Source organism: Salmo trutta, chromosome 5, assembly GCF_901001165.1.
Source record: "Salmo trutta chromosome 5, fSalTru1.1, whole genome shotgun sequence".
NCBI lineage: Eukaryota > Metazoa > Chordata > Actinopteri > Salmoniformes > Salmonidae > Salmo > Salmo trutta.
The window spans coordinates 32151670-32175506 of record NC_042961.1 but is presented as its reverse complement, the minus strand read 5'-3'; the positions used below and the strand labels follow the sequence as shown (position 1 = coordinate 32175506).

General features: G+C 43.2%; 1 protein-coding gene across 7 annotated transcripts in view; it reads right to left on the bottom strand.

The window, feature by feature from the left end:
* LOC115194075 (fibroblast growth factor receptor 2) overlaps window positions 1-12505 on the bottom strand; it is a 135268-nt gene extending 122763 nt beyond the window's left edge. For 3 of the 7 annotated variants that reach the window (XM_029753419.1, XM_029753421.1, XM_029753420.1), the window contains exons 1-2: window positions 11779-12505; window positions 8909-9185 (exon numbers count right to left, since the gene is read on the bottom strand). In XM_029753419.1, the coding sequence (XP_029609279.1) occupies window positions 8909-9098 (190 nt within the window). In that variant the 5' untranslated portion in view covers window positions 9099-9185; window positions 11779-12505. The remainder of the gene's footprint in view (window positions 1-8908; window positions 9186-11778) is intronic. The other 4 variants (XM_029753417.1, XM_029753422.1, XM_029753423.1 and 1 more) reach the window with 2 other exon arrangements.
* Between the last annotated feature and the right edge of the window lie 11332 nt (window positions 12506-23837).

The following is a 23837-nucleotide window of genomic DNA, read 5'->3' as shown; positions in this document are numbered from 1 at the left end:
CCTCTCCCATTTCTCCTTCACCCAAATCCAGATAGCCGATGTTCTGAAAGAGCTGCAAAATCTGGACCCCTACAAATCAGCCGGGCTAGACAATCTGGACCCTCTCTTTCTAAAATGATCCGCCGCAATTGTTGCAACCCCTATTACTAGCCTGTTCAACCTTTCTTTTGTATCGTCTGAGATCCCCAAAGATTGGAAATCTGCCGCGGTCATCCCCCTCTTCAAAGGGGGAGACACTCTAGACCCAAACTGGTACAGACCTTTATCTATCCACCCTGCCTTTCTAAGGTCTTCGAAAGTTAAGTTAAACAGATCACCGACCATTTGGAATCCCACCGTATAGGGCTGGGCGATATATCGATATAAAAAATATATCGATATATTTTAAATGTGATATGAAATTAGACCATTTCGCATATATCGATATAGTTCAAATTTGCGCTTTGATCCTTGCGCCAAGCAAGCTGCAGACCCGGAGCTCTCTGCGCTGCTCCCCGCACCCCGCCCCTCCTCTTTCATGCACAGAGGGGGGAGGGGCAGGAACAGACACTTCAACAAACATGGAGGAAGCAACAGCGTCTGCGGAGCGTTTTGAGGAGGAATTGGTTAGTAAAAGAAAAAGCATTGGCTCAGTAATTTGGAGATGGTTCGGATTCAAAGTATCAGATGAGCAACAAAATCACGTTATATGTAGGCAGTGCCATAAAAAAGTTACAGCCAGGGGTGGAAGCACTACAAATCTTTTTCACCACCTAAAACAGTGGCACAAACTGCAATACGATGTGTGTGTGAAACTGCGCGCTGCAGAAGCCACAGCCGCAAGCCGTCGGCAACCCGAAAAAGCTCCAGCCCCGAAACAAAGCTCACTGCAAACTTCATTTTCCCGCAGTGTGCCTAATGTCTACCTCAAGACAGCATTACTGTTTATCAAAGTAAAAAAAGAGGGGGAAAATGTTTATTGAGTCTGTTTCTTGTGCAACTGGTTGAGGCTGTTCAGATAAGAAATTGAGTTAACAAAAAGCAAATGGTAATCTCAGGCTGATGTTTAAAAAACATTTTCTTTTGTTCTTTATTTATATATAATTGCTGCCCTTACTAGGGTTTGTCATATTTTATTATTTTGTAATGTTCGTTATTTGCATCTGTGGATTTGTTAGAAAGGAGAAGAAATCTGTAATTTGATTTTAATAAGCCATTTAAAGTTGTCAAACAAAAAACAAGTTGACTTTTCTCATAAATATATATAATATTTATTTCAGAAAAAGATAGGCCTATTTTATTTTATAGGCTATTTTTGTTTAAGATATTTTTATTTATTTAAATGTGCACCTTATGGAGCTTTGATTTCAAAAAAGGTACTCCTGTTGTTACATAGTGTTTATGTTTATATGTTATTGTTATTTGAACAGCTGAGCATTTAATCTGAACCAGGTGAAGAGCCCTGTTTATTATTTATTCATTTGATTTTTCAAATGTTCACTGAAATAGCCGGTTTCAATAAAACTACTTGAGACATGTCATATCTGGCTTTGACTTTGACTGAACATTTGCTCTCACTTTGAGGAAAAAATATCGGGATATATATATCTTATATCGATATTCAGCCTAAATATATCGGGATATGACTTTTGGTCCATATCGCCCAGCCCTACCACCGTACCTTCTCCGCTATGCAATCTGGTTTCCGAGCTGGTCATGCAACCCTCAAGGTCCTAAACGATATCATAACCGCCATCGATAACAGACAATACTGTGCAGCTGTATTCATCAACCTGGCCAAGGCTTTCGACTCTGTCAATCACCACATTCTTATCGGCAGACTCAACAGCCTTGGTTTCCCAAATGACTGCCTTGCCTGGTTCACCAACTACTTCTCAGACAGAGTGCAGTGTGTCAAATCGAATGGCCTGTTGTCCGGACCGCTGGCAGTCTATGGGGGTGCCACAGGGTTCAATTCTCGGGCCGACTCTCTTCTCTGTACACATCAATGATGTCGCTCTTGCTGCTGGTGATTCTCTGATCCACATCTACGCAGAAGGCACCATTCTGTATACTTCTGGCCCTTCTTTGGACACTGTGTTAACTAACCTCCAGACGAGCTTCAATGCCATACAACTCTCCTTCCGTGGCCTCCAACTGCTCTTAAATGCAACTAAAACTAAATGCATGCTCTTCAACCGATCGCTGCCCGCACCTGCCCACCCGTCCAGCATCACTACTCTGGACGGTTCTGACTTAGAATATGTGGACAACTAAAAATACCTAGGTGTCTGGTTAGACTGTAAACTCTCCTTCCAGACTCACATTAAGCATCTCTAATCCCAAATTAAATCTAGAATTGGCTTCCTATTTTGCAACAAAGCATGCTTCACTCATGCTGCCAAACATACACTCGTAAAACTGACCATCCAACCGATCCTTGAGACTTTGGCGATGTCATTTACAAAATAGCCTCCAACACTCTACTCAGCAAATTGGATGCAGTCTATCACAGTGCCATCCGTGTTGTCACCACAGCCCCATATACTACCCACCACTGCGACCTGTATGCTCCCATTGGCTGGCCCTTGCTTCATACTCGTCGCCAAACCCACTGGCTCCAGGTCATCTACAAGTCTTTGCTAGGTAAAGCCCCGCCTTATCTCAGCTCACTGGTCACCATAGCAGCACCCACTCGTAGCACGCGCTCCAGCAGGTATATCTCACTGGTCACCCCCAAAGCCAATTCCTCCTTCGGCCGCCTTTTCTTTCAGTTCTCTGCTGCCAATGACTGGAACGAACTGCAAAAATCACTGAAGCTGGAGACTCATATCTCCCTCACTAACTTTGAGCAGCTCACAGATCACTGCACCTGTACATAGTCCAGCAGTAAATAGCCCATCCAACTACCTCATCCCCATAATGTATTTATTTATTTATTTAGCACCCCAGTATCTCTACTTGCACATTCATCTTCTACACATCTATCACTCCAGTGTTTAATTGCTAAATTGTAATTATTTCGCCACTATGGCCTATTTATTGCCTTACCGCCCTTATCTTACCTCATTTGCACACACTGTATATAGACTTTTTCTATTGTGTTATTGACTGTATGTTTGTTTATTCCATGTGTAACTCTGTGTTGTTGTTTGTGTCGCACTGCTTTGCTTTATCTTGGCCATGTCGCAGTTGTAAATGAGAACTTGTTCTCAACTAGCCTACCTGGTTAAATAAAGGTGAAAAATATATATATATAATTAGCATCGCTAACGGCTACACAAAGTGGTATACATATAGGCCCTATAGAACCGCACACAGCAGGTCACGACATTCAGGTAAATTTGCCAGTGGCACATTGGGCCAGTGCCAAATGAAAGCTACTGGCACGAATGGAGAAAAAAAACTGGCCCGGGTCAACATCTGACAGGAAAGCGAATGATGTGTAATTTCAATAGCAGGATTCATAGAGACATTGGCAAGTCAAATTCAAGGACTTTTCAAGGATTAAATTGCAATTTTCAAGGACCAACATTTTATATTTAATTGTTGTAATAGCCTATAGAAAAGAAAATCCTCCCAAAATGTATACAAAAAAAGTATGCATTAACACTAATAATAATACATTTTTCAATAGGCCTACCCAATGGAATTAGACATTTACATTCTAAAATATGTCCGAATAATGTGAGCATTTCCTGACTAAATAGACAGCATGCTCCCGACACAAACACATTAATGAAGTCTGTCCATGTGGTAGCTAGTCATTCTCTCCATTTGAGATGTTGAAGAGTTATTGAGGGGTTACTGTATCCTGTTTTACAATGAGAAAGTGACAAGTTGAATAATAATATTGGAGCAAATCAATTCAAAGTTTATTGGTTGCGTACACAGATTTGCAGATATTATCGAAGGTGCAGCGAAATGCTTGCAGAACTTCTAAATCGGCTACCATAACTTCAATGACTTTTCAAGGACCAAATAGCCTGGAGAAAATTATTTTCAAGGTAGGCTATTCCATGATGACTGAATTGTGCATCGCAAATATTCAACCAAGACTTTGACATTTTTAAATACCTGGTTTGCATACCCATTCTTGCCTTAGCATTTACAGGTAGATATCATAACTTGGAACTGCTACCGCTGTCAGTCATCGGTCCACGCAACAACCAGCTGTTTGAGAGCTGTGTGCTCTCTCTGCCCAACAGATTATCTATAGGCTATATGTGTGTAGCGAGCATGTGATAAATAATCGAAACAGCAAAACGACCAGCTTTGGGAATCCATCTGTTTTTTTATAAATTACATAGCCTAGATTAAAAATTGCATTTTTGAAATATTCCCTCCAGATGGGGATGAACGACTGGCCCGGAGGGTTCCCAAAACCTCCCCTCTAAGTTGAGCCCTGACACACAGACAGGCATTCCCGTGCCGTTGTTGCCTGTTCAGGAAGTTGGTTTATTTTTGGTCATTTGCACATTACTGATGAATAAATCATAATGAAAACATTTTTACAAATTGTAAAGCAAAAATTAACGTGACCAGGTAAAAGAAATTCACTGATACCCTTGCGACCAATTCAAAATGTGTGTCGCACTGCCAGGTCAAACCGTCGCAAAGGCAACTGTTTTGGTCACAGCATCGAACCCTGACCCCGCTCTTTCATGGAGGCTCAGGATGCAATTTCCAGTCACTATCAACCCACCCTGCTCTGGAGTTCATTCCTACCCCAGTCATGCCTAGACTGGGCCCAGATATGTTTGAGCTGATCATTGCCCATGGCAAACACACAAGGAAGGCAGACTGTGTTGTGGTCAACTTGTAGCATCCCTTGGTCACAGCCTGGCACAGGCACTCACTCAGTTCTACCACCCTCTTATCAGACAGGTGTGAGGTAGTGGTGGAGTGACAACAAGGCGTTTTCTGCTGCATCGGCCAAGGCAAACAACAGTCCATATAACACCGATACACCTCCACACTAACTAGGCCTAACGGCAGGCAAGTAGGGGCCTATAAAAGTCCATTGTATAGAAGAGGCTATCAGGGTAACTGCCTGGCCACATTGACAGCAGGACTCAGGATAGTTTGTTGAGTTAGAGAGTTCAGCTCCACTGCCACTGGGGCAGACACACACACAATAAGCACGCTCAACCACACAAGTACACACACACCAAACACACACACAGTAAGCAGACTCACGCACACACACATCATTAACAGGCCAGGTGCAGGCAGACAGGCTGACACTTTTACACTTTTACAACCTGGATCCTACTGTTGTTTAGATATCACTGTGTTTGAGGTAAGTCATATGGCCACTATCTTTTCTCCACCACCCACTTACATGAAAATGAACATGCAATAAAATTGGATTCTTCTCATTAAAATTGAACTGGCTATAACTATGCATGTATCATGTTATGAAAACCTGAACAGAGATTTTAAAGTAATATAATTTTAAAAATTAAGAAAATAAATATAATTACTAGATTGTAGGGCTGGGACGAACAATACCAGTATCGCAATATGTTTCCCAAGGCAAAAATGAAAACACGAAGCAGACCAAACTCTTTGGTACTTTAAAAACCTGCTGTATATAGAATATTGTGGGATATAACTTGGAAAATAAATAAATGTGATTCTGGATGACAACATAATGATGTTTGTTTCCAACATTAGGAAGCTAAATCTGCTTCGAGTTTTGTTTCCTTGCCATGATACTAATGAGTATCGCGATACTGGTATCGTCCCAGCCCTACTAAATTGTGTTTTAATGTAAGTAGCAGCCTCTTCCTGCTCCACACAAGATGAGGGACAGAAGTGTAGCGCAGTATGTTTCAGCATGTTCATCCCTGCAATACTAGCCTTACAGGTAGGAGTCCTACAGTATATCACTAGCTGACAAGTTGTTTTGCTCACATAATGAGGAGCAATCAATCAAAACGAATCACAATTACGTGTTTTCCATGACAATGGGTTGTCACGCCCATGCATATTTACATTGATTTAGCCTGACTATCCTTCAGTCCACTTAACCTACTACCACAAGTATAGTAAGAGTGAGGACCATAGAAATGTAATGAATAGATTGTATTTTTATGGTGAAGATAGCTAGGTTTACCTTTTAGAACACCTGTACTTTGTCAGTTCCATCGACACGCAAGTTCCAACGTACAGACTACACACACGCACACACAGTGCCACATTCATTCAACACATGTATCTAAACAGGCCCCGGAGCCAAGCAGCATAAATGCCATTGTAAAGGGACACATACCAGCGTTTGTAACCCGTTTCCATATCATTGTTACTCCGCTCGACTTACCCAGTTAATTTCACAGTGCAAATCCAGCCTAGCTTCTGGACAAGGCAAACAGTTCCATAAATACAGAACGTCCGAGGTGACTGACGACAATAACAATACCAGTACTGTATAGCCTTTCACAACCATGCTCACTCTACTTCTTCAGTTTCCGCATACAGAGGTAAACAAACATGATGAGGAAAAAGGTAATGGGTCTGCACACAAAAAGATGTTGCATAAAGAGTGAGATTGAGAAAATTCAACAACAGCCCATGCTTAAGTAAAACTAAGTCAAGGGATAGCATACACATACATTTCAGATTAACAACCTTCTTCAGTGGGTAGGAAAACAAACTAGCAACAGAGCTATCATGGGTTCATTCCTCAAAGCAAGCAGTAACACTGATATGCACTCTATGACAATATCCCTCCCTTTCCAGAGAGGTATATAGAGACAGTGGTGCATGCACTTGTGGCCCCGGGCGCTCTAGTGTTCAGAGGGGGTGGGGCCAAAGGCCATTACTGTCAAGACAACCTCTGGGGGGTAATTAAGAGAGGGACAGACAGTCTAGTCTGTCTCTTTTCACGTTCCTCTGAAAAACGCTGGTTCACACACAAAACACACACAAACTTCACAGCCGTGGAATACTACCCCTATGTGCTTGTCCGGGGTCAGCTAACAAAAACTGATCTGAAATCAGATATCGGGGCTTTCTAAATAAGCCTCAGAAACCTGCCCTGTTGATCCGTCATCATGTGAGCCCCAGGTTCAGCCCACTTAATCCCCGTCACATGACTTCCCAACTTTTCCTCCTTCTCCATAATCTCCCCTATTTGAAGGAAAAGTCAGGAAAAGTCAACTACACACAAATCCTCTTAAAACATTTTGCTATCTGCAAATATTGGATTACAAGGGGAAAATTCCAGGCTCTTACAACAAAGGCATGTCCAATAAATCTGTTTTTCAAATGGAGCTGATTGGAGCCAAGAGGACTCTCTTTCTGTAAACAACAAAAACAAGAGTGAAAACCTGAGGTAGTGAGGTAACCCTTGTCTGGGCAAGTGTGGGCAACTACTGATCCCTAGGCCAAAGGGCAAGAGAGCAGGGGCTGAGTGTGTGTGTAAACTGTGAAGGGGGATTCAAAAGTCATGCAGTGTTGGCCCAACTTATCAAGTTGATTAGAGCCTTGGAAAGATTTACTGACTGACTAGCCAACACAACAACTCTAATTAGGGTATGCCTACTTCTCTGAATTTCCAGGCTCCTTGGAGGCTAGTGACAAAATACATAGTACCCACAAACACTGCCTGTATTACAAACCATCTTTCATAATGTATTTCAAGAAGTGACAGTTTCTAAAATAAAATGTGACCATCTCAGGCACCAGTTCAGCAGCCCAAAAATATGTACAAAAATGGCCATGGAAGGTAATTTAGCTGGAGACTAGCTAGAGCAACTTTAGACATTGGGTTGTTTTTAAAAGACAAACCACATACCCTGGTCTAAGAAACCAAAAAACTCTGTAAAGTTAAGGAAAGTATATCCTTTCACATTCACACTGTTAACCAAAAACAAGTATTTTCTTCCCAAACAAAAGGCTGCTTGGTGGAAAATAGGCTACACATAGACTAACAGGCTAAAGTGTATGGTCCTCCCTCCTCCCTTCAGAAGAAGCAGAGAGAGAGACTGACAGAGAAGAAAATAAGAGCAAAAAACAGTAGAAAAGGAGCAAAAACGTTTGATTCATTCAGCAACACCTTGAAAAGTATTGTGTATGGTGGGAATCAGCCTACTGCAGTGCGAGTAGAGGATGAAGAGAGCTCTCTCTTTCCTTCTCTCTCTCTCTCTCTTTGGGGCAGCAGGGCACCCGAGAGATGCAAGTGAAAACACTGTCCCACTCACCTTCCCACTCATCCTCTCATACCAGGTCCCGGACCAGTATTTCACACATGCTAGGCTTTGTCCATGGCAATTTAAAGCACCACCGCCTGATACGCTTTTCTTGACCGTTTTTAACTTTAGATGACACAAATAGTGTCCTGAGACTGAAAATTCACAACAACAGGCAAAGAAAAAGTGACTATGGGAAAGAAGTAAGAACCAAAGCTATGTGCTATGGTAGTAAGTATCTCATGGCGTGGCAAACATCACACATGCCAAGGTTAGTTAGTTTCTAAATTTTATAGTTTTCCTTTTTACGTGCCCCAATTTCTCAATTCCACATGTTTTATTTCTAATGAATCCATAATACTGTGGAGATTTGTTATTATGAGGGTGAGGGCATATTTTAGGGAAAAGAAATAGGAGTACAACTCAAAAGTGCCAGCCCTCCTCCTCCCCAACCCAAACCACAATAACCACCCTTACAGTGTACAATGAGGGGTGCAAGACAATAACTAAGGAGCCAAGTTGAGTCTTACTACAACATTACCTCCTTCTCTCTATCCCACCATTACATAACACGCTCCAGGTGCCCATTGCCCTTAGGCACAAACCTAGGATCAGCTTATCTTTCCCAAATCCTAACCTTAACCACTGAAGGGGGAAACCTCTAAACTGACCTTAGATAAGTATCTAGGGGCAACAAAGTATATAATACAGTCAATGAGGAGCCAGTATCTTACCTTCAGGTTCTAGCGTAGCCTCCTCTTCCTCAGCGGCAGTGTACGGCGGCCTTGCCAAAGTAGCCGTTGCTAGGGACAGCAGGATGGTGGCGAGCAGCCAGGCCCACGAGGCCATCCCGTTAGTGGAGGGAGAGTCCGTCCCCCATCCCCCCCTCCTCAGGCTCTGCCTCCCCCTGGACACTGATCCCATCTGAGGGGCTCCACCCAACCATCAACTGCAGGCTGCCCGGCCTGTCACTCACTGTGAATTCCCCCAATCACCTGGGCTGAGGAAAGGCTGTGGGAGGTGCAATAAAGTTGGAAAAGGGTGGTAAATAAGTGAAGATGGGGGAAAAAGGTAGGCAGGGATGAACATTTTAAATAATGTGGGGAGAAAGGATGAGAGAGGGAAAAATAGAGAGAAAACCAAAAGAGAAAAATGTATATTGACTTAGAAACTGAAGCCAATTCTGCATTTACAATATACTATAGTCATATTCTCACCTATTCTAATTTGTTCACTGACTTATTTCATTTATTTCATTTACAACACCTATAGAAAGAGTAGAGAGAGTAAGAGCAAGAGAGTGTGTCACAAAATGCTGTCAAACAAGCCTTGCCACAGACATACCAAAACTCTGATGCACCTCAGCTCAGCACACAACCACACTACAGCTACCTTTACACCAGACCCATTGTCACAAATCCTTACGTCTGAGTACGTAGCATTTCTATTAAGTGGACTTGACGCTTGCATTTCTAGGCTAAAATCACCTTTATAAAATATGTACATGTATAAAAAAATAGAAACTGCATAGAATAGGCATTGTTAGTTGTGAAAAACATAACTTTATTACAAGGCTATCTATACCTATGTATTGTATTATACCATTTTACTAATGAAATTATTAGCCTGATGTTATTATTACTGAAATTGTGGAATATTAAATTCCATCAAACATCACCCTCTTCTGATCTGAGAGTAGGTTACAATTAATAAGTAAATCATCCAATACTGAATAGCCTATATGAGTTTTATCCTAGATGCTCCAAACCTGTTGCTTTCCATTTGAGGTTAGTATATTAGTGAATATGCATACTTTCCTGTTGCAAAATAAATTCACTTAATTCATTGTAGCCCTGATTATGCGATGTATAATTTAAATGGAATACACTAGGACACATCAATCTATTGGCCATTGCCAGACATCTGCGGTGCAATCCGTTTTAGAAATCTATGGAGGTTTGGAGCGGCTGCAAAGAGCTCTAGTCACGCTTCCTCAAGCGCCTTCTGCTCCAGCTGCGATGTATTGATTGGTTTACCCAGGAAGATGCATGTCATTTGACATGTAGGCGTAAACAGCAACTTTGAAATGTGTTGAGCGATTCTGGTTCATATATATTGACTGGAGAGGGGAGAGCACGCGCGGATCGCAAGCAAACGTTTATACCCACCGCGCGCATTACATCATGGGATGCTGCCTGGATGCATCCCGCACGTACAACGTAATTAGAGCGGGCAGACAACCTTGGTTTAGGACTATGGTTTATTTAAGAAAATAAAATTCGTCTATCAATGCGATGTAGAAAATTAAGCAACGTAATAAATAACCAGAACAGTGTTGTTAATGAACATGCATGGGTGCTGCATCCACTGCTTAGATATGTTTTCCTAATTGAGGGGAAAACATAGTAAACATCGCCTTATAGGCTGTTGTTGAATGAAAAACAGTATTTCCCCCAAATAAGAAAACAAGAGCTCTTGCATCGTAGTATAAAAGGGGTAGGCTACATTATATGGCAATTTATTATAATTTGACTGCCAGGTCAACGTACCATTTTAATTAGCCTATGGACAAGATTAGTCCTTTCAAAACTCCTTAGAATAACAAATATGGCTAAAACAACAGGTCTTACCAACATTAAAAAATAGCTATTCTATTTCAGATGCTTAAAGCCCACATCAGGAATTGATTCTATTCAATTATATTCTCGTATAGTCTGTTCCCCGCAGGGAACACTCTTGCTAAGCAAAATGGACACTTCAGACCGGCACTGCAAGGTAACCGACAATTCGCCTAAGTCTAGCCTTCTTTTGGGGATTTTTCTGTGGTAAATCTAACTACCATATGTATAGCCTACAGCTTTGAAAACCCCTTTATGAGTTGCTGCTGTCAACAACATGACATCCAATAAGTTTGGACACCAGGGCTTTTCCGCATATGCATATCCACAGGTTTCCCTGCCCCCCATTTAAACCAAATCTTCCGAATTACATTTCTTAGCGCTGATTTTAATCCTATTGATATTCAAATCAGTTGGCTTTTGGACTCAGTGCTCAGTGAGTCCATGCAATAAAAACACAAAGTGCAGTCACGGGGTAGTTGGCACCATTAATGCGATGTAGAAAATTAAGCAAAGTAATAAATAACCAGAACAGTGTTGTTAGTGAACATGCATGAGTGCTGCATCCACTGCTTAGATATGTTTTCCTAATTGAGGGGAAAACATAATAAACATCGCCTTATAGGCTGTTGTTGAATGAAAAACAGTATTTCCCCCAAATAAGAAAACAAGAGCTCTTGCTTCGAGGTATAAAAGGGGTAGGCTACATTATATGGAAATGTATTATAGTTTGACTGTCAGATCAACGTACCATTTTAATTAGCCTATGGATAAGATTGGTCCTTTCAAAACTCCTTAGAATAACAAATATGGCTAAAACAACAGGTCTTACCAACATTAAAAATGAGCTATTCTATTTCAGATGCGTAAAGCCCACATCAGGAATTGATTCTATTCAATTATATTCTCGTTGATCGAGGACGAACAGAACAATAACCATTTGAGATCTATGCCCACAATTTGCCAAAATACGGCCAAATACTTACAACGAATAACTACCTAAAGTCTGGAAGAACTCAGATTCGCATGCATGGACAAGGCAGGAGGCGAGTGCATGGGCCGAATCGAGAGGAATGTGTAGCCTAGTCCCGATGGAGCAAATTCACCCCACTGCACCAAAAATGCCAAGCAGCGATTTTTTTTACCTTCCCCAAATTGGACGAGCAACAAATAAAAATCACTGAAAATGTATTATTAAATCACGAAGTCATTGTTGTTCCATTGCACTTAAAAAATAATCCGAATTTAAATCCATATCCTTGAAAAATACCTAGAAAAACATAGCTACGTCCCTGAAACTTCTTCACCAAGTTGCTAGTCAACTCAAATGTCAGTGTTCCAGAGCGAGCGCACTCTTCATCCAAACGAAAGGTCTGCAATTTATGATGAACTAATGGGTAAAAAAAGAACAGAAACTCTCCAAAAACATAGAATCCATCAATATATGATCCCTCGCGGCAGAGCGTCTTCTTCCCAGACAATCCTAGTACTGTTCTCAGACGCTTTGTCAGGTTTACTAGATTTTTTCTCCTTACGTCCCCCGAAATTCGAGCCGTTTCCTGGCCACAGTGTTTTTGGCTCTGCCTTCCTCAGCCAATCAAATCTCAGTGGCCCCCTCTCTTTCTATGCTTTTGCCTCGAAAGAAACGACGAGCCTTTCTTGCTCCGTGCGCCCGGGGAGAGAGTGCTCAATTTACGGAGCTCACTACAAAGTTAGTCCAATACAGTGGTCCTCCGCCCTTCGTTGGCTAGGCTCAACTCGCAATAACTACGCCCCCGTGCGGACAAAACACCTGATGCACACGAATCATATACATTGCATTCGGAAAGTATTCAGACCCGTTGCCTTTTTCCACATTTTGTTATGTTACAGCATTATTCTAAAATGGATTAAATACAAATATTTCCTCACTCAGGGCTCCCGAGTGGCGCAGTGGTCTAAGGCATTGCATCTCAGTGCAAGAGGTGTCGCTACAGTCCCTGGTTCGAACCCAGGCTGTATCACATCTGGCCTTGATTGGGAGTCCCATAGGCCTGCACAATTGGCCCAGCGTTGTCCGGGGTAGGCTGTCAATTGTAAATAAGAATTTGTTCTTAACTGACTTGCCTAGTTAAATAATTACATATTTTAATCAATCTACACACAATAACCCATCATGACAAAGACAGGTTTAAAAATTATTTTTTTTTAAAACTGAAATACCTTATTTACATAAGTATTCAGACCCATTGCTTTGAGACTCAAAATTCAGCTCAGGTGCATCCTGTTTCCATTGATCATCCTTGATGATTCTACAACTTGATTGGAGTCCACCTGTGGTAAATTCAATTTATTGGACATGATTTGGAAAGGCACACACCTGTCTATATAAGGTCTCACAGTTGACAGTGCATGCCAGAGCAAAACCAAGCCATGAGGTAGAAGGATTTGTCTGGAGAGCTCAGAGACAGGATTGTGTCGAGGCAAAGATCTGGGGAAGGGTACCAAAAAATGTCTGCAGCATTGAAGGTCCCAAGAACACAGTGGCCTCCATCATTCTTAAATGGGAAAAGATTGGAACCACCAAGACTCTTCCAAGAGCTGGCCTCCAGGCAAACTGAACAATCACGGGAGAAGGGCCTTGGTCAGGGAGGTGACTAAGGACCTGACCTGATGACAGAGTTCCTCTGTAGAGATGGGAGAACCTTCCAGAAGGACAACCATCTCTGCAGCACTCCACCAATCAGGCCTTTATGGAAGAGTGGTCAGATGGAAGCTACTCCTCAGTAAAAGGCACATGACAGCCCGCTTGGAGTTTGCCAAAGTACACCTAAAGACTCTCAGACCATGAGAAACAAGTTTCTCTGGTCTGGTGAAACCAAGATTGAACTCTTTGTCCTGAATGCCAAGCGTCACGTCTGGAGGAAACCTGGTACCATCCCTACGATGAAGCATGGGGCTGGTTTTCAGTAGCAGGGACTGGGAGACTAGTCAGAATCGAGGGAAAGATGAACGGAGCAAAGTACAGAGAAATCCTTGATGAAAACCTGCTCCAGAACGCTCAGGACCTCAGACTGGGGCGAAGGTTCACCTTCTAACAGGACAACAACCCTAAGCACACAGCCAAGACAACGCAGGAGTGGCTTTAGGACAAGTCTCTGAATGTCCTTGAGTGGCCCAGCAAGAGCCTGGAATAGAAACCGATCTAACATCTCTGGAGAGACCTGAAAATAGCTGTGCAGCAATGCTACCCATCCAACCCGACAGAGCTTGACAGGATCTGCAGAAAAGAATGGGAGAAAGTTGCCAAATAGAGTCTGTAACTCTGCAAAAGGTGCTTCAACAAAGTACTGAGTAAAGGGTCTGAATACTTATGTAAATGTGATTTTTTTTTAATGGATTTGCATACATTCTAAAGAGCTGTTTTTGCTTTGTCATTATGGGGTGTTGTGTGTAGATTGATGAGGAAAAAATACAATTTAATCCATTTTAGAATAAGACTAACGTAACAAAATGTGGAAAAAGTCAAGTAGTCTGAATAATTTCCAAATGCACAGTACATAATAGCAATAGGGCATTTGCATTGAAAAAGACCCATGAGCACCAACATATGAAGTTCATAGGAGCATATCAAATTGAGTGTCAAATGAGAGCTAAGAGTCTATATTTTGGGGAAATTAAGGCATAGATAACGGTTTAAACCATTTTCCATCTAAGTAATTTGGCATAAGTAAAGGATTTGATTTCTGTATAAACAGATGGAAAAGGGGTCTTCGAAAACATCTACCAGAAAAAGTTGTAAAAGGTATAAAATATACATCAAAACACAATAATGTTGATGAAAAGACCCCTGCCAACTAATATCAACACTTATATTTAGTTTTGGAGAAATCGTTTACCTTCTGTAAATTGAAGAACTATTGCCTTCTACCTTGTAATTCCGTTTCCAAAAAATCCACGTCTTTTCTAATGTCTCTCCCTGATGAGGAGGGAGGATAATGAAAGTTCACAGAAGTAACAAGTAATGGTAGACATACCAATTAGTTATATAAATTGTGTCTATGAATTATTAAGTGATTAAAACTCATAATTCCTTTACCAAAAAAATCTGTAACAGATTTACTGAAATTGAATTGGCTACAATGGGAAATCATAATAGTCACAAACCACAGTTAGGTCACCTGCTACTGTCTTTCCTTTAAAATCAAATCAAATCAATCAAAGTTTATTTGTCACGTGCGCCGAATAGGCTCTATCCAATAGTGCAAAAAAGGTATTAGGTGAACAATAGGTAGGTAAAGAAATAAAACAACAGTAAAAAGACAGGCTATAAAAGTAGCGTGGCTACATACAGGCACCGGTTAGTCAGGCTGATTGAGGTAGCATGTACATGTAGATATGGTTAAAGTGACAATGCATATATGATGAACAGAGAGTAGCAGTAGCCTAAAAGAGGGGGTTGGCGGATGGTGGGTGGGACACAATGCAGATAGCCCGGTTAGCCAATGTGCGGGAGCACTGGTTGGTCGGCCCAATTGAGGTAGTATGTACATGAATGTATAGTTAAAGTGACTATGCATATATGATAAACAGAGAGTAGCAGCAGCGTAAAAAGAGGGGTGGGGGGGTCACACAATGCAAATAGTCCTGGTACCTGTTTGATTACCTGATAAGGAGTCTTATGGCTTGGGGGTAAAAACTGTTGAGAAGCCTTTTTGTCTTAGACTTGGCACTCCGGTACAGCTTGCCATGCGTTAGTAGAGAGAACAGTCTATGACTGGGGTGGCTGGGGTCCTTGACAATTTTTAGGGCCTTCCTCTGGTGTAGAGGTCCTGGATGGCAGGCAGCTTAGCCCCAGTGATATACTGGGCCGTACGCACTACCCTCTGTAGTGCCTTGCGGTCAGAGGCCAAGCAATCGCCGTACCAGGCAGTGATGCAACCAGTCAGGATGCTCTCAATGTTGCAGCTGTAGAACTTTTTGAGGATCTCAGGACCCATGCCAAATCTTTTTAGTTTCCTGAGGGGGAATAGGTTTTGTCGTGCCCTCTTCACGACTGTCTTGGTGTGTTTGGACCATTCTAGTTTGTTGTTGATGTGGACACCAAGGAACTTGAAGCTCTCAACCTGCTCCGCTACAGCCCCGTCGATGAGAATGGGGGCGTGCTTGGTCCTCCTTTTCCTGTAGTCCACAATCATCTCCTTAGTCTTGGTTACGTTGAGGGATAGTTTGTTATTCTGGAACCACCCAGCCAGGTCTCTGACCTCCTCCCTATAGGCTGTCTCGTCAGTGTCGGTGATCAGGCCCTCCGCTGTTGTGTCGTCTGCAAACTTAATGATGGTGTTGGAGTCGTGCCTGGCCATGCAGTCGTGGGTGAACAGGGAGTACAGGAGGGGACAGAGCACGCACCCCTGGGGAGCTCCAGTGTTGAGGATCAGCGTGGCAGATGTGTTGCTACCTACCCTCACCACCTGGGGGTGGCCCGTCAGGAAGTCCAGGATCCAGTTGCAGAGGGAGGTATTTAGTCCCAGGATCCTTAGCTCAGTGATGAGCTTTGAGGGTACTATGGTGTTGAACGCTGAGCACTTTCACTGGCATACTGTTATATTCAGCTCATAACTGTTTTCTTTCTGTCATCTGGTGGTCTCTCTCTCTCTCTCTCTCTCTCTCTCTCTCTCTCTCTCTCTCTCTCTCTCTCTCAAAAATACATCCTTAGCAAAGAGCAATTTCTCATGCAAGACTTTTGGGAGTGGTCTGTGTGAGGGGCCTAAATGGACGAGCCTAATGGAAGGGATATGCAACCTGGAAACTAGCAGTTATTGGCAGAAAGTTTTAAAACTCTTTTTTATTGGTCTATTTACTTATACCGCCTGGTGGTTCATCTTGACTGCAAGGCTTCCCACAGTTGTGTCAAGTTGGTTGGATGTCCTTTGGGCGGTGGACCATTCTTGATACACACGGAAACTGTTAAACATTAAAAACCGAGCCACTTTGCAGTTCCTGACACAAACCGGTGCACCTGGCACCTACTACCATGCCCCGTTCAAAGGCCTTGCCCATTCACCCTCAGAATGGCACTCATACAAAATGTATGTCTCAATTGTCTCAAGGCTTAAAAATCCTTCTTTAACCTGTCTTCTCCCCTTCATCTACACTGATTGAAGTGGATTTAACAGGTGACATCAATAAGGGATCATAGCTTTCAACTGGATTCAACTGGTCAGTCTTTGCCATGGAAAGAGCAGGTGTTCTTAATGTTTGTATACTCAGTGTACATAAAACACAGGGAAATCAGGTTTTTGACTGCACTGGGCCTTTAACGTCCACAGACAGACCGGAGTGGACCAAATCTGAACCTATTGTATCATAGACATATATTTCACAATTTGGATATCACAGTTCACTACAGTACAGTACAGTGAATAGAGTACAGTACAGTACAATACAGGCCCGGCACCAGGATGACATGCCTGCAGTGGTTAATTTGCAGTCTACAATATTTTTGTAAGTAGGTTCCGGCCCCCTGATCATCCGCTTAATAAAAAAATTGGCCCGCTGCTGAATCTATTTTCAAATATTTGTTTTGCCACCGGGGCCTGCCGTTCTTACTGCTCAACAGCTTACGGACTGTACACTAACATTACTGCATGATTGTAGCGGGTTTACTAATGCATTAGTTCTATTAGCTATGTTGACTATGACATTACTTTAGCTGATATGGTGACAACGATGAAGGCTGTGTGTAGCAGTTAGGATATGGTTTGGCTTGTAAAGGTGTTTTTGATTGATTACATACAGCTGATGTGTTGTGCATTGTCCACAAACGAAGGGAAAAGGTGAGAGGGGGAGTGCATAGATGCGAGAAGGAATATAACGTGACTGCTATGAAGATGAACTGTGTTTACACGTGATCAGGGGTGTATTTATTCTGCCAATTCTGTTGAAAAATGTTTCTTAAACAGAACCAAGATGAAATGACACATGGATAAAAATATACATGAATTTGTCCAATAGAAACTCTTGTTTGGAACTTTTTGACTAATGATTGCACCCTAGATCAGCTAGTTGCAGGCAAGAGTTGCTGCTACCGTCTCTTATGACCTAAAATAACTTCTTGGCATCAGAACTGCGATTACTCACCACGGACTAGCAGAATCCTTTATTTCCTTTAACGAGTCCGATGAGCTCGACGTGAATGATCTACTGCTCTCCCGGGAACAGGCCCAGATCCCGGTTATTTGCGTGAAGAGAATGCAGAGAAAAAGGTCCCAGAAGGTGGGCTGCCTTCTAAGAATTTGTGGGCGATCGAATAAACCCCCACGTCCTTCCATTCTGCTAGTAAACGTGCAATCTTTGGAAAATAAAATTGACGACCTATGCGGAAGATTAAACTACCAACGGGACATTCAAAACTGTAATATCTTATGCTTCACGGAGTCGTGGCTGAACGACAACATTATCAACCTACAGCTGGATGGCTATACGCTGTATCAACAGGACAGAACTGCGGCGTCTGGTAAGACAAAGGGCGGCGGACTATGTATTTCTGTAAATAACAGCTGGTGCACGATATTTAAGGAAGTCTCAAGGTTTTGCTCGCCTAAGTTATGATAAGCTGTAGACCACACTACCTACCTAGAGAGTTTTCATCTGTATTTTTCGTAGCTGTCTATAAACCACCACAGACTGATGCTGGCACTAAGACCGCACTGAATTAACTGTATTCCGCCATAAGCAAACAGGAAAACGCTCACCCAGAGGCGTCGCTCCTAGTACCCGGGGACTTTAATGCAGGGAAACTTAAATCCGTCTTATCAAATTTCTGTCAGCATGTTAAATGTGCAACCAGAGGGGAAAAAAACTCTGGACCACATTTACTCCACACACAGAGAGGCATACAAAGCTCTCCCTCGCCCTCCATTTTGGCAAATCTGAACATAATTCTATCCTCCTGATTCCTGCGTACAAGCAAAAGCCGCGGCCCTTGCAGAGCAAGGGAAACAACTACTTCAAGATCTCAGAGCAAGTGACGTCACCGATTGAAACGCTATTAGCGCGCACCCCGCTAACTAGCTAGCCATTTCACATCGGTTACACAGGCAACATCTGCACTGATCTAAAGGCTAGAGCTGCCGCTTTCAAGGAGCGGGACTCTAACTCGGAAGCTTATAAGATATCTCGCTATGCCCTCCGACGAACCATTAAACAGGCAAAGCTTCAATACAAGACTATGATCGAATCGTGCCACACCAGCTCTGACGCTCGTCGGATGTGGCAGGGCTTGCAAACCATTACAGACTACAAAGGGAAGCAAAGCCGAGAGTTGCCCAGTGACACGAGCCTACCAGACGAGCTAAACTACTTCTATGCTCGCTTCGAGGCAAATAACACTGAACCATGCTTGAGAGCACCAGCTGTTCCGGAAGACTGTGTGATCACGCTCCCCGCAGCCGATGTGAGTAAGACCTTTAAACAGGTCAACATTGACAAGGCCGCAGGGCCAGACAGATTACCAGGACGTGTACTACGAGCATGCGCTGACCAACTGGTAAATGTCTTCACTGACATTTTCAACCTCTCCCTGTCCGAGTCTGTAATACCAACATATTTTAAGCAGACCACCATAGTGCCTGTGCCCAAGAACACTAAGATAACCTACATAAATGACTACCGACCCGAAGCACTCACGTCTGTAGCCATGAAGTGCTACGAAAGGCTAGTCATGGCTCGCATCAACACCATTATCCCAGAAACTCTAGACCCACTCCAATTTGCATACCGCCCTAACAGATCCACAGATGATGCAATCTTTATTGCACTCCACACCTTTCCCACCTGGACAAAAGGAACACCTATTTGAGAATGCTATTCATTGACTACCGCTCAGTGTTCTATACCATAGTGCCCTCAAATCTCATCAGTAAGCTAAGGACCCTGGGACAAAACACCTCCCTCTGCAACTGGATCCTGGACTTCCTGACGGGCAGCCCCCAGGTCCCAACAACACATCCGCCACGCTGATCCTCAACACAGGGGCACCTCAGGGGTGCGTGCTCAGTCCCCTCCTGTACTCCTTGTTCACTCATGACTGCACGGCCAGGCACGACTCCAACACCATTATTACGTTTTCCGATGACACAACAGTGGTAGGTGTGATCAACGACAAGACAGCCTATAAGAAGGTCAGAGACCTGGCCGTGTGGTGCCAGGACAACAACCTCTCCCTCAACGGGATCAAGACAAAGGAGATGATTGTGAATTACAGATCCTCAAAAGGTTCTACAGCTGCACCATCGAGAGCATCCTGACTGGTTGCATCACTGCCTGGTATGGCAACTGCTCGGCCATACAGAGGGTAGAGCGTACGGCCCAGTACATCACTGGGGCCAAGCTTCCTGCCATCCAGGACCTCTATACCAGGCGGTGACAGAGGAAGGCCCTAAAAATTGTCAAGGACTCAAGCCACCCTAGTCATAGCCTGTTCTCTCTGCTACAGCATGGCAAGCGGTACCGGACTGCCAGGTCTAGGTCCAAGAGGCTTCTAAACAGCTTCTTCCCCCAAGCCATAAGACTCCTGAACATCTAATCAAATCAAATCAAAATCAAATCAAATGTATTTATATAGCCCTTCTTACATTAGCTGATATCTCAAAGTGCTGTACAGAAACCCAGCCTAAAACCCCAAACAGCAAGCAATGCAGGTGTAGAAGCATGGTGGCTAGGAAAAACTCCCTAGAAAGGCCAAAACCTTGGTAGAAACCTAGAGAGGAACCAGGCTATGAGGGGTGGCCAGTCCTCTTCTTGCTGTGCCGGGTGGAGATTGTAACAGAACATGGCCAAGATGTTCAAATGTTCATAAATGACCAGCATGGTCAAATAATAATAATCACAGTAGTTGTTGAGGGTGCAACAGGTCAGCACCTCAGGAGTAAATGTCAGTTGGCTTTTCATAGCCAATCATTGAGAGTATCTCTACCGCTCCTGTTGTCTCTAGAGAGTTGAAAACAGCAGGTCTGGGACAGGTAGCACATCCGGTGAACAGGTCAGGGTTCCATAGCTGCAGGCAGAACAGTTGAATCTGGAGCAGCAGCATGGCCAGGTGGACTGGGGACAGCAAGGAGTCATCATGCCAGGTAGTCCTGAGGCATGGTCCTAGGGCTCAGGTCCCCCGAGAGAGAGAAAGAAAGAAAGAAAAAGAATTAGAGAGAACATACTTAAATCCACACAGGACACTGGAGAAATACTCCAGATATAACAGACTGACCCTAGCCCCCTGACACATAACTACTGCAGCTTAAATGCTGGAGGCTGAGACAGGAGGGGTCAGGAGACACTGTGGCCCCATCCGATGATATCCCCGGACAGGGCCAAACAGGCAGGATATAACCCCACCCACTTTGCCAAAGCACAGCCCCCACACCACTAGAGGGATAAATCTTCAACCACCAACTTACCATCCTGAGACAAGGCTGAGTATAGCCCACAAAGATCTCCGCCACGGCACAACCCAAGGGGGGGCGCCAACCCAGACAGGAAGACCACATCAGTGACTCAACCCACTCAAGTGACGCACCCCTCCTAGGGACTGCAAGGAAGAGCACCAGTAAGCCAGTGACTCAGCCCCTGTAATAGGGTTAGAGGCAGAGAATCCCAGTGGAGAGAGGGGAACGGGCTAGGCAGAGACAGCAAGGGTGGTTTTTTGCTCCACTGCCTTTCCGTTCACCTTTACACTCCTGGGCCAGACTACACTCATTCATAGGACCTACTGAAGAGATGAGTCTTCAATAAAGACTTAAAGGTTGAGACCGAGTCTGCGTCTCTCACATGGGTAGGCAGACCATTCCATAAAAATTGAGCTCTATAGGAGAAAGCCCTGCCTCCAGCTGTTTGCTTAGAAATTCTAGGGACAATTAGAAGGCCTGCGTCTTGTGACCGTAGCGTACGTGTAGGTATGTACGCCAGGACCAAATCGGAAAGATAGGTAGGAGCAAGCCCATGTAATGCTTTGTAGGTTAGCAGTAAAACCTTGAAATCAGCCCTTGCCTTAACAGGAAGCCAGGCTAGCACTGGAGTAATATGATCATTTTTGGGGGTTCTAGTCAGGATTCTAGCAGTCGTATTTAGGACTAACTGAAGTTTATTTAGTGATTTATCTGGGTAGCCGGAAAGTAGAGCATTGCAATAGTCTAACCTAGAAGTAACAAAAGCATGGATTAATTCTTCTGCGTCAATTTTGGACAGAACATTTCTGATCTTTGCAATGTTACGCAGATGGAAAAAAGCTGTCCTTGAAACAATCTTGATATGTTCATCAAAAGAGAGATCAGGGTCCAGAGTAGTGCCGAGGTCCTTCACAGTTTTATTTGAGACGACTGTACAACCATCAAGATTAATTGTCAGATTCAACAGAAGATCTCTTTGTTTCTTGGGACCTAGAACAAGCATCTCTGTTTTGTTTAAAAGTAGAAAGTTTAAAAGTAGAAAGTTTGCAGCCATCCACTTCCTTATGTCTGAAACACAGGCTTCCAGCGAGGGCAATTTTGGGGCTTCACCATGTTTCATTGAAATGTCCAGCTGTGTGTCATCTGCATAGCAGTGAAAGTTAACATTATGTTTTCGAATGCCATCCCCAAGAGGTAATATATATAGTGAAAACAATAGTGGTCCTAAAACGGAACCTTGAGGAACACCAAAATGTACAGTTGATTTGTTAGAGGACAAACCATTCACAGAGACAAACTGATATCTTTCCGACAGATAAGATCTAAACCAGGCCAGAACTTGTCCGTGTAGACCAATTTGGGTTTCCAATCTCTCCAAAAGAATGTGGTGATCGATGGTATCAAAAGCAGCACTAAGGTCTAGGAGCACGAGAACAGATGCAGAGCCTCGGTCTGACGCCATTAAAAGGTAATTTACCACCTTCACAAGTGCAGTCTCAGTGCTTTGATGGGGTCTAAAACCAGACTGAAGCATTTCGTATACATTGTTTGTCTTCAGGAAGGCAGTGAGTTGCTGCGCAACAGCTTTTCTAACATTTTTGAGAGGAATGGGAGATTCGATATAGGCCGATAGTTTTTTATATTTTCTGGGCCAAGGTTTGGCTTTTTCAAGAGAGGCTTTATTACTGCCACTTTTAGTGAGTTTGGTACACATCCGGTGGATAGAAAGCCGTTTATTATGTTCAACATAGGAGGGCCAAGCACAGGAAGCAGCTCTTTCAGTAGTTAAGTTGGAATAGGGTCCAGTATGCAGCTTGAAGGTTTAGAGGCCATGATTATTTTCATCATTGTGTCAAGATATATATTACTAAAACACTTGAGTGTCTCCCTTGATCCTAGGTCCTGACAGAGTTGTGCAGACTCAGGACAACTGAGCTTTGGAGGAATACGCAGATTTAAAGAGGAGTCCATAATTTGCTTTCTAATGATCATGATCTTTTCCTCAAAGTTCATGAATTTATTACTGCTGAAGTGAAAACCATCCTCTCTTGGGGAATGCTGCTTTTTAGTTAGCTTTGCGACAGTATCAAAAATAAATTTTGGATTGTTCTTATTTTCCTCAATTAGGTTGGAAAAATAGGATGATCGAGCAGCAGTGAGGGCTCTTCGATACTGCACGGTATTGTCTTTCCAAGCTAGTTGGAAGACTTCCAGTTTGTGTGGTGCCATTTCCGTTCCAATTTTCTGGAAGCTTGCTTCAGAGCTCAGGTATTTTCTGTATACCAGGGAGCTAGTTTCTTATGACAAATGTTTTTAATTTTTAGGGGTGCAACTGCATCTAGGGTATTGCGCAAGATTAAATTGAGTTCCTCAGTTAGGTGGTTAACTGATTTTTGTCTTCTGACGTCCTTGGGTAGGCAGAGGGAGCTGGAAGGGCATCAAGGAATCTTTGTGTTGTCTGAGAATTTATAGCACAACTTTTGATGCTCCTTGGTTGGGGTCTGAGCAGATTATTTGTTGCGATTGCAAACGTAATAAAATGGTGGTCCGATAGTCCAGGATTATGAGGAAAAATATTAAGATCCACAACTTTTACTCCATGGGACAAAACTAGGTCCAGAGTA